The 14,590-nt window shown below is 43.4% G+C and overlaps 2 protein-coding genes across 6 annotated transcripts in view; one reads left to right on the top strand and one right to left on the bottom strand.

Moving 5' to 3' along the window:
• The window catches only part of CASKIN2 (CASK interacting protein 2), a 648,645-nt gene that overhangs the window by 330,248 nt on the left and 303,807 nt on the right, over window positions 1-14,590 (bottom strand). The window lies entirely within an intron of this gene.
• UNK (unk zinc finger) overlaps window positions 1-14,590 on the top strand; it is a 42,632-nt gene that overhangs the window by 23,370 nt on the left and 4,672 nt on the right. For 2 of the 5 annotated variants that reach the window (XM_030962095.1, XM_030962093.1), the window contains exons 7-14: window positions 835-919; window positions 2,706-2,848; window positions 4,113-4,160; window positions 5,026-5,226; window positions 9,360-9,428; window positions 10,096-10,270; window positions 11,406-11,507; window positions 12,970-13,158. In XM_030962095.1, coding sequence (XP_030817955.1) covers window positions 835-919; window positions 2,706-2,848; window positions 4,113-4,160; window positions 5,026-5,226; window positions 9,360-9,428; window positions 10,096-10,270; window positions 11,406-11,507; window positions 12,970-13,158 — 1,012 coding nt within the window. The remainder of the gene's footprint in view (window positions 1-834; window positions 920-2,705; window positions 2,849-4,112; window positions 4,161-5,025; window positions 5,227-9,359; window positions 9,429-10,095; window positions 10,271-11,405; window positions 11,508-12,969; window positions 13,159-14,590) is intronic. The other 3 variants (XM_030962094.1, XM_030962096.1, XM_030962097.1) reach the window with 3 other exon arrangements.

The following is a 14,590-nucleotide window of genomic DNA, read 5'->3' as shown; positions in this document are numbered from 1 at the left end:
GAGTAAGCTGCAATTCAGCTGCTTGACAGAATAGACTGTATGGGAGGAGGTAAGAAAAGTGGGGGAAAACTCAAGTGTAGGAACAGTGTCAGGTAGGGGGGTCCTTTGGAAACACAATGTGGGTCTGCATGTGAGAAAACAGCATCTGTTTCCTTGAGTAAGAGTTTGTGGTTCATGTCGATAGCACTAAACACCACCAAGCTCTTAGCTGTGAGCATGCCCAGAGCATTCCAATATCCTTACAGAAAGTGTAATTAAGACCTTTTCCTAGTCTGCTTCATGTTACAGTGTTGAAAAGCTTTGTGGGGCCCGTATCTGCACAGTAACCATTGTCACCGCCTGTCAAACTGGGGGGAGAGGGAATTATCCATTTGCTACAGTCCTTGTCAATGGTTTGTTATTTTCCTTGCAAACATGTGGCTGCAACTTTCTGTGCTGTCATCTGTCAGCTGTTTCCTACCTTTTGCCATTTGTAATGTCCATGGAGCTTCCAGTGAGTCTGAGGGACTTCATGGCAGATGGTGACCTTTGGGTGAGCTGGTGTGTGGTGGGTTGGTCTCTGGGTGAGGTCTAGCTGTCATGGGCATATTTTGGTGTTTCCAGAACTATAGTGGGTTTTCCTTTCTTTGAAGCAAAGCACTGAAATGGTCACCCTGAGCTCTGCTGGCCTTTGCACCTCTTATCTGTGTCCCTACTTTGCTGTCAAATTTCTTCATAGTACTTCTGTACCTGGTGGTCACTGTTATTTTCTATTCATTTCTGTTTGGTTTTTTTTTTTTTTTTTTTTTTTGTTTTGTTTTGTTTTGTTTTGTTTGGTTTTTTTCCCACCCTTAGATCTACAAATCCACCAAATGCAATGATATGCAGCAGTCTGGCAGCTGTCCCCGAGGACCCTTCTGTGCCTTTGCACACGTAGAACGTACGTGCACTACTTCTCTCATCTTTCCTGGATGTTTGAGCTATGGAAAGCTTCTGACCAAGAGAATTTAAATGTACAGCTGCAAAACCAGAGCTTCTGTGAAGGGTTAACTTTGATTTCTATAAAACTGTGCTGGTGTGGGAGGTGTTGGCAGAGCTGGAGGCAGTAGGTGGCCTGTAGGACTCAGCCTTTACTCTCACTGCTCTGTCTCTTGAAGGATCTCCCTCTGTTCCCTCTCTCCTGCTCAGTTCTCTGAGGGTCAGTTCAGGAGGATGGAAGTGGAGAAAGCTGCTTCTCTTCTGTGCATGGATAAACTGTACCTAGCTAAATTGCCAAGTGTCATATCTTAAAAAGCTGAAGATAAAATTGCTGATTGTAGATAATTTATTGATAAATTTTTAAAAAAAGCTATTTTACTCTTTACAAAGTTTTGCTTAGAGTTTAAGTCTTTAACTCAGGTTGGAGAAGAAAAATATGCAGCTTTTTTTTTTTACTGCTTTATCTTAAATCCTCTTTTCTCAATAGCTCCCTGACTTACAGGGCATTATTTCAATCCTCACTTTAATCAACTATAAACTAGTGATGCAGTTTTGGTTGTGGAAGTTCTCCCTGCAGGTGGTCCTAACATTCATAAATAATGGTTAGTTCCTGTCCTAGGGCTCCTCCTCAGTTGCTGCTCTGCAATCTCACTGCTGAATTTGCAATTATTAGAGCAGGTTATACACTAGATTTGTTCTGATACTGACTCACTACACGGCCTTGAGAAAATCTCTTTGTTATTTGATTATCCTTTGTAAATGAGGGAATTAGTAATTGCTGCCTTTGACAAGGAATAGGGGGAGTAAATTCCCTACAGGTTGTGCTGTTCCTTTTATAGGAAGCCTTGTTGACAAGCAGTAATTATAGCTGGAGCTGTGGGCTGTAATGGACCAAAACACAGCAGTGCAGCCACACAGTGGGATCCAGCAAGCTTTAGAAAATGAAATCTTGATAAAGGAACAGTGTTTAGCAAACTTCCTTGGGTATAGTATAGTATTTTTGTTTAGGAATGTCCTACTCCTAATAAGATTACTACACTTGATATTATATTAATTAGAGTAACATTCTGTGGCACTTAGGTCATTCCAACTTGGTTATTTATTGTGCTGTTTTATGGATTTGTATCTTTTAGACCTTCCTACAAGGTCAACAAGGACAGGCCTAATGCAATTAAAATAACAGTAGTCCATTTATTATGCTCTTAACTTGAGTTTTACTGATTAATAGCAAGAAACCAGCATTTTGAAGATATTGAAATATAGATGTAGTGTCAGTTCTATAGTTTTTGTGAAGATGCTGAATGTTAGATGTAAATCCTGCAAATCTACAGCATCTCTACCTTCCAAACCAGTGCCACTTTTTTTTGGTAATGATTTGTACTGAGCAGATGGAAACTTTAACTCCCTCAGCTAATTATAATGCACCCATCAACTCTGTGCCAAGCAAAGAAGGAAACTCTGCTTAGTTCAAGAGAGCTGAATGAATAACACACAATTCATGCAGGGAAGATAATTTTGGAGCAGCATTAATGAGCAGCGCAGTGTGTATGTGATGACAGTAAAAACGTGAGGAATATTAGATAAGCAAACAAGCCAAATAAGGTTTCTCCTTACTTCTACATTTAGAAGTAGGTGCTTGTGGAGTATTTTTTGTCTCAGGAGTATCTGGGTGTTCTTGTTCCTGAATGTTTTGTGCTCTGTGGCAGTGGCTGAGCTTTGAGGGTGTCCGTGTGCTTTGTCTCCCGCAGAGCCGGCGCTCAGCGAAGATTTGCAGCAATCCTCGGCCGTGTCCAGCCCCACCCAGACAGCACCTGTGATGTACATGCCCTCAGCAGCTGGGGACTCTGTTCCAGTCAGCCCTTCCAGTCCTCATGCCCCAGACCTTAGCAATGTATGTAGCCCTGTGGAGAAACCTTGTCCATGTTGTGCAAATCTGTGTTTCTCTGAGTCTCTGTTCTTTCTCCCAAGAAAAGTATCCCAAAGCCCAGAGGATATGAGATTTTTCTCCTAGTTCTCAGCTCCATGCTTTTTAAAGGGATCTGGTTTTTTGGAACATACATTCAGTGGCTTTAGTATTGTCCTCTCACATATAAAATTCCAGGCCTTCCTTTCTGTGCAGGGTTTGTTGATATACTTTCAGGAGAATGGAATACATCCGCACATGCAGTCCAACTCCTTCCTGTTTGGAGGTACATATTGGGCTCAGCTTCCAAGACCTATAATTGAAGGCTGTGAGCCAACAGCCTCTAAAGTACATAACTACAATTGAGTTTGTTTACATATGTAATCTCAGAGCCTTAGCCTCTGCATATTGTGTGTTGCATTATAGGAAATCCTTAGTTCCCTCCCTCTTGTACTTCTGGAGATAGCTAAACTCTGGGATATGTTTCAGTAATGCCCCCACATTGTTGGTAGTTAGTTGTCCATACAAGAAAGGAGATGTCTAAGTGCTGAGCAGATACTCAGAGTCAGATTAGAAACCCATTGAATGCTAGACTACATTTTTACTTAGCTTTTTTTTTTTTTGTTTTTTGTTAAGTCTCCTGTTTGTACTGCACTTGATAAGGTGTGTAACCTTTTCAAATGGTTGGTTGAGGTTTTGAGAAGGTACAATGACATGAATTTAACTCATTTGAAACTGGTCAGACTGAGGTGAACTCATCTAGAACCTCTGCTTTGTTTTATTCCCTCTCTTTGAAAAGTGAAGCTGTGTTTGAGCCAACCTAGCAGTTCATAGCTGTCCTGAGTTGGATTGCAGGTAGAATTCCAAACACATCTTGAAAAGTCTGGACATAATATTATCTCTTACTAAATAACACTGGAAAGCAATAAGAACCTCTCCATCTTATGAAGGTATTGTTTAAATTCACTGAAAACTGCAGGGCAGTTGAAGATATCTCCTACTTTTAAGCTGTTTAGGTCTTGTCTATCTCAAGCTCTCAGTCTTTTAAACAGTCTTTCCTAATCCTTGGATATGTGCCAAATGGCAGCACATGTCTGTCTATGACTTCATCACTCCACAGGGCATCTGCATGTAGCTTGCAAACAAATATGGCTTTGCTGGTGATCATTTTACATGATGAATTAATCAGAGAAAAAGGTCCCTGTAGCAGCCAGCCTCACGTGGCCTGTTCTGTTTTGTATTTGTACTGTAGGTGTGGAATAAATCAGGAACTCTGCCAACTAGCCCCACCTCCACCACAGTGAGTAGTTATCTTTGTGACTGTAGGGAAGCGTGGACAGCAGAATGTCTGTATAAAAATAAAATAAAAACAGTGTAGGCTGCTCCTTTTTTTTTCCCTAATGCCAGCCCAGACTGTTCCACATTTGAATGTGTGATGTCTGAAGCACAGTCGTGCTTGCCAGTGGAGGCTAATAATTCTTTGTCCCAGAGAAATGGGATATTTGTGTTCATCCAGGTGGACACATTCTCTAAAACTCAACTTCTTTTGCTGCTGTCTGTGGCTTCATCTACAGTGCAAAACTAGCCTTGTTGCATGTGATTGTGATCCCTGGGATTAGTCCAAAGAATGGAAGTGTTGGAAATCATTGGGGTTTTTTTAATGCAGCTGTTGTTACCTGACTTGTGTCTGCATTAAAACTCTGAGATTTCCAACTGGAAAGCAAAAAATAGAGTATTACATATAGCTCAGATATGCCTGATTGTTGTGACTGCCACAGCACCTTTCCAGGTTCCACACCACTACCCAGAGTCAGACAGGACCCACTGTAGCCTAAGGAAAGGAAAGAGTTTTGTGGTCATTTTGGGAACCTGATCAGTCACCTCTGAGGCCTCAGAAAGAAAAATGCCACTAGAGCTGTAGGTTAGATTTTCCAAGACTGCACTCCAAAGTAACAACAATAAAACCATAATGGTGGGACTGTGTAAATTCAGTGGAACTTTTTCCTGTTTGTTTAATGAGTGTTTACTGGAAGCGTGTATGGTTGTGTTGGCTGTCAGTGTAATCAATCCACAAACAGTGACGTGCTTGAGCCCTTCCATGGATGCCTCTTTGAGCAGTTCCTGCTGTCTGCCTGTACTTTCCTGACACTTGTTCCCTCTGTTAGATTCTTTGTAGGAACAGCAGTCTTGGAAGCCCATCTAATATATGTGGGTCTCCTCCTGGTGCCATTGGGAAGCCCCACAGCTTGGAGAGCATTGGTTTTCCTCCAGACTCAGTCACAGCAGCTGGCAGCTACAAGAAAGCACCGGGGTTTGAGCGAGAAGATCAGGTTGGGGCCGAGTATTTGAAGAGTTTCAAATGCCAGGTTAGTGGGGAATATTGGCTGGAAGAGTTGGGGGGATGAGAAAGAATAAGAGATTGCCCAGTCTAGCTTGAATGGGGTTTTGTTTCTGATGGAACAAAAGTGGGAAAGCACTGTTCTCATATGAGCAGTTTCTGGATCTCTGCTTTTGTTTTCAGTCTCCCTTCCAGCCTCTTTCATCTCACATCTGGTCTTGTCTCCCTTGCTACCATCACACACCCAGTCTGTAGAAGTTGAGCTGCTGCTTGTTTTCCTAACCCCTCTCAACTTCTGTCTTGTGTTGACCCTGGGTAGCTTCCACATCACTTCTTGCTCTTTCTTTTTCCATGTTTAGGTCCTTGCCAGGAGTTGCCGTGTCTTTTGCTGTATTGTCTCATTGAAACTCATCCTTCCTTCTATCTTTCCACTCCAAACTCTTACCTGGATCTCCATCACTTGGTTTGTCTTCTGTTCACCATTCCTCTGGTGTATTGAAGATGTCATGTTAGTTGTCTCTTGCTTCTGTGGCTGTATCATTCTGATCCTTGACTCTGTCCTGTGGCTTTTGTATTTAATTAGAATTCCTCATTCTTATCTGAAGAACTCTGAATATTACCCAACCCACATCTCTTAATTCCCTCTTATCCCTTTTGGATATCCCAGTCTTGTCTTGCTGCTTCCTCAGTCTTCTTCCTGGTGTCATGCCTTATTCCTACTGCTCCCTAGGCCTGGAACAATCTCTCCAGCTCTTTTGCCCCACATGAGCTTTTCCACAGCCATTTTTTTGCTGTGAATTTCCTTTCTTGGTGTTACAATTAATAGTTTCTCTGCACCACCCCTTCCAACCTGAGCCCAACCCAGAGCCTGGATTTTTATTTCAGTTTTTATTTCTCACTGAGTTTGTAATTTTATCTTGATTTAGGGGGAGGGGAATAGTTACTTGTATGAGGAGATGCCTGCAAAAGTATCTCCTGCAAGTTCTTTTGGGCAAGAGTATAAAAAGGCATAAGAATACCAGGTCTGTGTTGCCTGAGAACAGAGAGGACAAGAAGTGCTGCCTTCAGCCTGGCCATGTTTTCACTTTGGTCTGTGACATTAAAGAAGTCAGTCTTAATGAGCCTGTACTGCTGTGAGAAAACTGTGGAAATATCCTGTCCAGACAAGGTCTTGCATAAAGTAGTTGAATTTAGAAGCAGACTCCATGGGTTTTATTTATTTTTATGGCTTTGGGAAAATATGGCCAAGCTTTGCAGTAGAGCCAGTCTTGAGCACTGTTTAGTCTAATTAAAATGATGCAGTGACAAATCCAGATTAAGCTATATGCATGTGTGCTCTCTTATCAATGCTCCCTTTGTCTGGCCTAAGGGGGATGTGCCTTAGGAAACTGCAAATTGATGCAACACGTCTTTGGGGGTAAAGAGCAGAGCATGCTGTGATCTTGGCGCTTCTTGCAGGCACAGCAGCTTGTAACAGTTGTTTAGAAACAAAAGGAAAAACATGTCCTCCTTCTCTGTGGCCTCTGCTGCAAAGGAGGAGTGAACCCAGAGCTGAAGGACTGAGAGAACCCCTGGCTGCTGCCAGCAGAGGCAGGGTGCCAAGGAGGCCCTGCTTTGGAGAAAATGGGCAGCAAGCCTAAGCCAAGGAGAAAAGGGATGGAGCATGAATAGGACTTGTAAAAGGAGGGCCAGATGATGAGCATTTGTATCTGGAGTCAGATCTGTGCTACAAAGATACTGTATTCACATAACTGCTTAATTGTGTGCTTTAGTTAAGCAAAACCTGTGTTAAACAGGAATGAATAGCTATTAAGGTATAGATAGAAGTAATCACAGTTGCCTTATGCTAGGCTTCTACACACAAGATTAGGTGTCTCATAAGTGTTCTGATTTAATTTTACTTTAATCTATAATTACTTACTTTTAAAATTCTACTGTAATTCCCTTTGGCTGCAGTGGGCACCAGAGATTCTCAAATACCCTGTAAATTAGATCAATAATGAGGCATTTAACTTTGTCAGCTCCTGTGTGAAAACGTCAGAGGAGACACTCTGGCTCAGTTCTGCAATGGCCTTGTCATTTTTCCCCTGTAGAATTTATACAAACAGTTTCTATCTTATTAGAATGAAAAATCCACCTTCTGTCTTAATAGATTCCACATAGTTTATGGTAAGGCTGAGCCAGCAGTTAAAGCTAAAAATACTTTTCCCAAGTCCCAAAAGGTTTTGCAAGCTGGAAAAATGCTGGCTGCACTGGAAGGACTTGAATGCCACGACCAGGAGGTGTTCCCAAGTCTTGACATACAGCACAGTAGGTTTGTTCCATGCTGGTCAGAAAACATTTAGTTTCACTCAATTTATGTCCCTTGTTCTCTTCCCTGACTGCAATAGAGTGAGCTGGAGAATTTCAGCCTGTCCTTTGAATGTCTGTCTCTATGTGTGCCCTTTCTAATGTTATTCAGAGCTAAAGGAGACTGCCTTAGTGGTGACATTTTGTTTGCTCTGTTTTTCCCTTGTGTTGTGTGAATTCCAGCCATTGGGAATTGGGGCTGACTTGGAAATATATTCACTTTTGTCCTCCTTAAATTAAAAAAAAAGCACTTCCAGTAAGACTTAACTGCAGCAGAGGCAGCTCTCCAGGCTGGCAGGAAGCCTCTCAGTGGGGGCACGGCTGCCTGTGTGCCCTCCCCTCACTGCTGACGTCTGAGATGGCACATTTTGTGTTCAGAGTGGCAGACAGGGAGGGCTGTGCTGGCTAATGCAGCAGCAGCCTTATCAGACACTCACAGAGGCACTCACAGAGCAGAGCCAGCCCATCATGGGCTCCTGTGTTGTGAACATGCTCAGGGAAGTGTGAGAGAACACTGCAGGAGGATCTTGTGTCCATCTCCCAGCTGCCTGTCTGCCAGGCTGTGACCTCTCTGTCTGCCCACAGGCACAGAGCTGAGCAAAGAAAATGATTTAATTTAATGAAGTAAAAGCAAGGGAGGAATTCTTGCACTGCTCTTTTGCCTGTCTGCTTATGTCACCCCTCCCCAGCACTCATTTATCTTTGGCATGAGACTGTTCAGCCAAGAAGTCAAGGGCTATCACTTCACCTCAGGGTGGTGCCTCATGTGCTGCTGGTGCTCATCATGCCTCAGTTTCCTGCAGAGAAATCCTGCCTGGATTTGGGATAAAAACCAGGCTTGCTTTATGGCTGGAATATGTCTGTGTTTCACACTGGGAGGGTTGGGGAGTGAGTAAACAGGCAGGGCTGACTCCCAGCACTTTTCTGCTGCCTCTCTGTGCCCAGAGGGTGGGATTGATCTCCCTGTGCCATGTCACAGCACGGGAGGAAGGGAGCAAGGCCTGCAGACAGACTGACAGGCTCCTGAGGCCACTTCCCAGCTGAATCCCAGCAGAACTGACTGATGTTGCAAGGCAAGAGGGTTGATATCCATTAAAGATATAATGCTGGAAGGACCTTAAGCTGAATTTTTAGCCTGGATAGTGGGATTCCAAATATGTATTGGCATTCATGCAGTTTTGCAATTCCAGACAGCCTTGGCCTCGCTTATGTTTTCTACCTTTGACCTCTTATGTTAATGGATGAGGGGAGGATTTTTTTGTAAAGTTAGTTTGATGATGTTGCTTTGAAAATTGGTTAGTTATCACTGTGTTTTGCTTTGCAATCCTAGCTGGGAGCTGGAAAGGTTTGAGGGAAAACATAATCTGCATACTTTTATTTTCCCCAATCTGAAAAATATTTGCATAATATAACAATGCAGGGTGCCTCCCACCATTTCTGGCCCTTTCTGGGTGTTAGATGCAGTAGGGCTGATGATTTAGTTATAGCAAGGCAAAATAATTTGGTTTTGATCTTGGTTCTTAGGATGTGCTTTGTGCTAGCAGGGGTCTTACAGCAGCATTAAAGGCAAATGTCACTGTGACAAGCCTCTGCATAACTCTAGGGGTGATGTCTTGCTATACAGAAAGCAAATGATTTGGAATGTTTCCAGTTTGCTGTGCTTTCCCTCTCCCCAAATTCTCCAGTGCCTTGGGCAGCCCAAGAGAGGAGTGGACTGTGTTTCCCATGGCCTCTCGAAAGCCAGCAGCCAGCCATTTTTAATTTTGCTAAATAATCCCTCTGCTTATCTTTTGTTTTGTTTCTTTACTGCAGCAAGCAAAAATGAAGTCCCACTCCCTGGAACACAGGAGCCAGGAGCAACCTTTGTTACAGCCCAAACAGGTATGGAACTGCTGGCAGGGCTCTGAACCCAGCTCAGGGCTTCCAGCACCACAGAGAAATCTGTGGATCCAGACAGCTCTGCAGGGAGTAAATAACAGTCCAGACACCATTAGGGATGCTCAGCTGGAGGGATTACTTTATGAAGATGGGATGATTTGCTGGAGGTGTTATTTGGGAGTAGTTAGACCTGAGTGAATTCAGGGTAGATTCATAGGGCTGGACTGTGCAGGAGAGAGCCTTCAAATTACAGAAAATTGAGCTGGAATGGATCTCTGGAGTCATCTAAGTTGAAGGATTTGGCAAAGGGAATTTAATATCAGGTTCTAAGTCGTGTGCTGAACTAAGTCTGAGTGAGTGATTGTGTGGCCCATGGCTGTGATTGCATGCAACCTGTGGGTCACAGGAGTTAATTCTGGGGCAGCCTGAAAGATATTTAGAATACTGGGGAGGGGAGGGGGGACACAGAATGGAGAACAGTCGACAGAAATTAAAGAAAAGCTGTTAATCTCTCCCCACCCCCAGCCCAGTAGCCATCTGTCAGGTTGGAAGCAGGCAGGAAGCAGGTTTGCTGCTGGCATTTGGCTCCTTCCTGCACGTTTCTGAAAGGGGTTGTTCTAGAAAGATGTTTTATTTCCTACCTCTTTCGCTTTCCACACTCTTGTTTCAGGACATCCTGGGCATTCTCCCAGTGGGGAGCCCACTGACATCCAGCATCTCCTCTAGCATCACCTCCAGTCTGGCTGCAACCCCCCCGAGCCCTGCCGGCACCAGCAGCATTCCAGGCATGAATGCCAATGCCCTTCCCTTCTACCCAACCAGTGACACCGTTGAGTCTGTCATAGGTAACTTTGCCTTTTTCACTTATGAAAGTAAGGCTTCCTCAGCCATGGATCTCCAGGTATGAGACTTGCAATAACCTGGGTGTTCCAGTGACCTCCAGTTTTCCGTGTCTGTCAGTGCTGGCAGATTGCTGAAGCTTGTTCTGTGACTGTGACACATCTGATGTTTCCTGCAGGTCATTTGGGATGAAATTCACCCACGGGACCAACTGAAGGCCTCTGAGCCGCTCACTCAGAATGTCACATGGTGTAAAAGGGCCTCAGTTTTAGCTTTGTCAAAGTGACAAAGAGGTCTTGGACTAGGCAGGAAATCACAGGGGCATTTTCCACAGTTACAACCCCTCAGTTCTAAATGAGAATTTTATAGCCAGAGCTACCACCAGGTAGATTGTAAGGACTTTACCCTTTGTAGAGTGTAGGACAGAGGCTGTAAGAGAAAGGAAAACAGGAGAGTCCAGAGAGTGGAGTCACCCTTAGATAGGCGCAGGCTTTTTGGTCACCTGTTTTACTTCTTCCTTTTTTTTCTTTTTTTTCCTTTTTTTAATTAAATGTAACGTTTCTGAGGTGATCTCACTAATTTGTTAAAAATAATAATAGAAATGAGTGGGCATGTGTGGGTTGGAATTATATTGATCATCATTAGTGATGAGGCATGTTCAAATAGATATAACAGTTTCAGGCATTAATAAGCTTTATTTTACCCAATATGAGAACCTCAGAGATGTTTTTCAAGTGTTCCCTTCTCCTGGTATTTCTTTTCCAAGTGGCTTTTCAGGAAAGCAGGGACAGAGCACAAACCAGACCCAGACATGCCATAAGCCAGCATTCCTGTACATAAGGGACAGACTTAAAAGAGCAGTTTGGGGAAGACTTATGGGATCTGCTGCTAATTAATCAGATTTTTGTTTTCATATACCATTTGGGAATACTTTAAGACAAAAAGAAACAGGTCAGGTTAAAGAACCTGAACTGAAAAGCTGCCCATGACACTTCTGCCAAACCATCTGAGAACAGGATGGAGAGTAGGGCCCTGAGAGGTAGCAAGCACAGGCTCCTCTGCATGTAGGCTCTTTGGGCCATCCTATCTCTTGAAGTTGTTGGTCCTTTATAACATAATTGGTACCTCTGTGTCTGGCAGAGTCTGCCTTGGATGACCTGGACCTGAATGAATTCGGAGTGGCTGCCCTGGAGAAGACATTTGACAGCAGCACAGTGCCCCACACGAGTGGCATCATGATAGGTACATGAAAGCAACAGAGCTTTCTTTATCTTCTGCCAAGCAGTGTTGCCCAGTCACCTCAGTGGAGCCAGCCCACCAAGCTCTAAAACCAGTCCCAAAATGACATTGGTTAAAACAGCAATTACAACAAACTCTGGCAACTCCTGAGCATCTTTGAAGTGAGAGCTTGCCCTTACTGACTAGCAGAGCTGAGCTGTTGCCATTGGGCCCAGCTGTCTTGGGGATGTTTCTTGAAACTGAATGGGACTTGCCTGAGTTTTTTTTCTTTTTTTTTCTCCTTTTTTTTTTTTTTTTTTTTTTTTTTTTTTTTTTTTGAATATGTAAGTGGACTCCAGAAGGCATCTGATGCATTTCAAATCAGGCCAAATTATAACAATTTGCATCTTAAGCAGAAAACTCTCCCTAGCTGTAACAGGAAACTCACTGACCTGGTAATGCCATCCATCTGTCAGAGTGTCATCATGGTCTGCTGATTTGATTCCTGTAATGTCTGTCTCATTTTGATACATGGAGGTAGGCTAAGGCCTCTTCTACCTGTCTGTGATGGGTGTCCAGGGAAAAAAGAAATGTCTCATATATTTTTTGGAAGTGGTTGTAGTTTCTGGCTACCCTTGCTGCGTAAAGCAGCTGTTTGAACAGGAGCTAACTGGTTGTCTGAAGGTTTCCAAGGGAACTGCACTGCCTGGAGCTGTATTGAGGTAGGAAAGGACCTGTGGAAAGAATATTACTTCCACTTACCTGCCAAAGATTAGAGCCTGTTGGAGATTTACTGTCCCTGGCTGCTGCTGCTCCCCACCTGCAGTGCCTTAGGGATCCTCCCCTTCTCCCTCTCTTCACATCAGGTCTGAGTGTTACCTGGTGATCTTCTAAGGAGGGACATAGCTGAGGAGAGAGCAGGGCTGAGATCTCCCTAAATCTGTGAGTGGCAGGGAGAACAACCTCTGGTGTAAGGTGATGTCTTTTGTGGTTAGGCTTTTGTTTATTTGGGGTTTTTTATTACTGATAGATCCAGGCACTCAGGTTTGTGTAACTACAGCTACTCACTGGTTCTTAGTGGTTGAGATCATGGTGGTCTTCTCACTACAGGTTGTTTGGAAGTATAAAGGCAGAGGCACATGTTTTAGAAGTGGATTTTTCGTGACAAAGTATTTCACCAGATACCAAATTGATCTTCTCTAGACTGACAGGGACTGAGCTGTGCTCAGAAAACCTTTTGTTCCTTGGCCACTGAAAGAGTAATCCATTGAATTGTGGAGGGTCTTAACCTATGTGGGTCATGGGATGGCAGCTTCAGTGCTCCTCTTAAAGGCTGAGAGGGGAATGAAACCTCAGGAGAAGTGGAGGGAATCCCAAGGGGCTCAGGGAGGAGAAAGGGAACCTGACACCTCCTGCTCTGAACTCCTGCCTGTGTCCACACCTCATGATCATACATAGCCATCCTCTCTGTGTGTTCTTTGTCCAGGTGGGAGTTTGCTGCAAAGTTCTGCTCCTGTAAATATCCCCGGGTCCCTTGGAAGCTCTGCCTCCTTTCACTCCGCCTCTCCTTCTCCACCGGTCAGCCTCTCATCGCATTTCCTCCATCAGCCCCAGGGACACTTAAGCCAGTCAGAAAACACTTTCCTGGGGACATCAGCTTCTCATGGATCATTAGGTAAATGCACAGTGTGTGTGTCCCATGTACATGCCTGTCTGTGCCATGTAAGTATTTTCTTTTCAGTTGGCTTTAATTTCAATGTGTTATTTCACTGCTGCCATGGATCTCTTCTTCCCCTGAGAACAGCAATGGGACTAGAAGCTGTTTTACCAAAAGTCAGCTAATACCTCATGAACAAGGGAGCAATTTGCTCTACTTCCCTTGTTTCTAGGCTGGGAAAGAGGGGCAGATAGGTTAATTGCCTTGCTCTGATGATTCCTTTCAGGAAAAACAGCTCTGCCTTTTCCAGCACCAGCAAAGTGGTGCTTTGCTGAGATTTCAATAAAACTCAGAGCTGTGTCCTCAGCTCAGCTTAGTTTAGTTTAGGTAGGGATTGCAGTTTGCCCTGGGGACTGCTTGTAGGCCAGATTAGCTTCTGGGAGCTCTAGAGCGGGCCTGGGCCGCTGGAACTTTTTCTCCTGTTTGACATTCAGCACCCGTTCTGCAGTGTGGACTTCCCAAAAAGTCAGTGTTTCAGTTTTGTCCCCTTTGCTCCTTCCCCTCCTCAAGGGTCTTTCTCCTGCATTAGAGACTGAAGGAAGAAAAAATTACTTTGGAGCTTCAGCTGTATCAGGAAGAACAGGGAATTTAGCAGACAAATCTGTTTTATTGTCAAGACATGGGATTAGCTTGAGAAATAAAACTGTTTGGCCTCCAGGCTACAGGGACACCAGTTCAGCTCATTTCTGTTTGTAACAGTAAATATTAATTTTCTTTATTAATGCTAGACATAAATACCTCTTAAAATCTGAGATACACTTTAATCTTTAATATTCAGCTTAACCTAATAAAATTATTACATGCTTGTGTAAGCTATTTCTGCATGCATTTATCTGTGTAACTGCATCCCTTGTTTGCACAGCCCAAGCCCATGCTTCTATGCTTGCCATTGATGCTTGTTAGGCTTTAACAGCTTTTACAGTTACTGTAATAAAAGACTTCAGAGGCCATCTCTGCTCTTAATTAGGTTGAGGCTGGCTGTTTGTCCCAGTTTTTGTAAGGAAAGGAAAAATTGCTGTTTCAGAAGAAATTAGTTATGTTTATCTTGACTGTGTGTTTATATAAATAAAAAGCCAAAAATTGCAGGAAATTCACAAATGCATTTAAATAATTTATTTATAAAAGATATTTTTCCATAAACACAACAAATCCTTTGCTGGGGGTTTGGGAAGATATTTTAATAGTATATCTTAGCAGTTGGCAATCATCTGTTCCATTTAACTTAGTGAATACACATAACATGTCAAGTGTGTAGTTATCACTTATTTGTATTGAAATTGAGTTAAAAATACCTAGTTCTGGGCTGGTTTCCACTGTGCTAGGTGCAAAATGTGCAGAGAAGGCTTTTCTACCCAAAGGGGCTTGATACTTCCAATGTGAAATGAGAACA

Source organism: Camarhynchus parvulus, chromosome 18 (assembly GCF_901933205.1).
Source record: "Camarhynchus parvulus chromosome 18, STF_HiC, whole genome shotgun sequence".
Taxonomy (NCBI): domain Eukaryota; kingdom Metazoa; phylum Chordata; class Aves; order Passeriformes; family Thraupidae; genus Camarhynchus; species Camarhynchus parvulus.
Note: the sequence above shows the minus strand (reverse complement) of the source record. Positions and strands in the feature narration are given on the sequence as shown.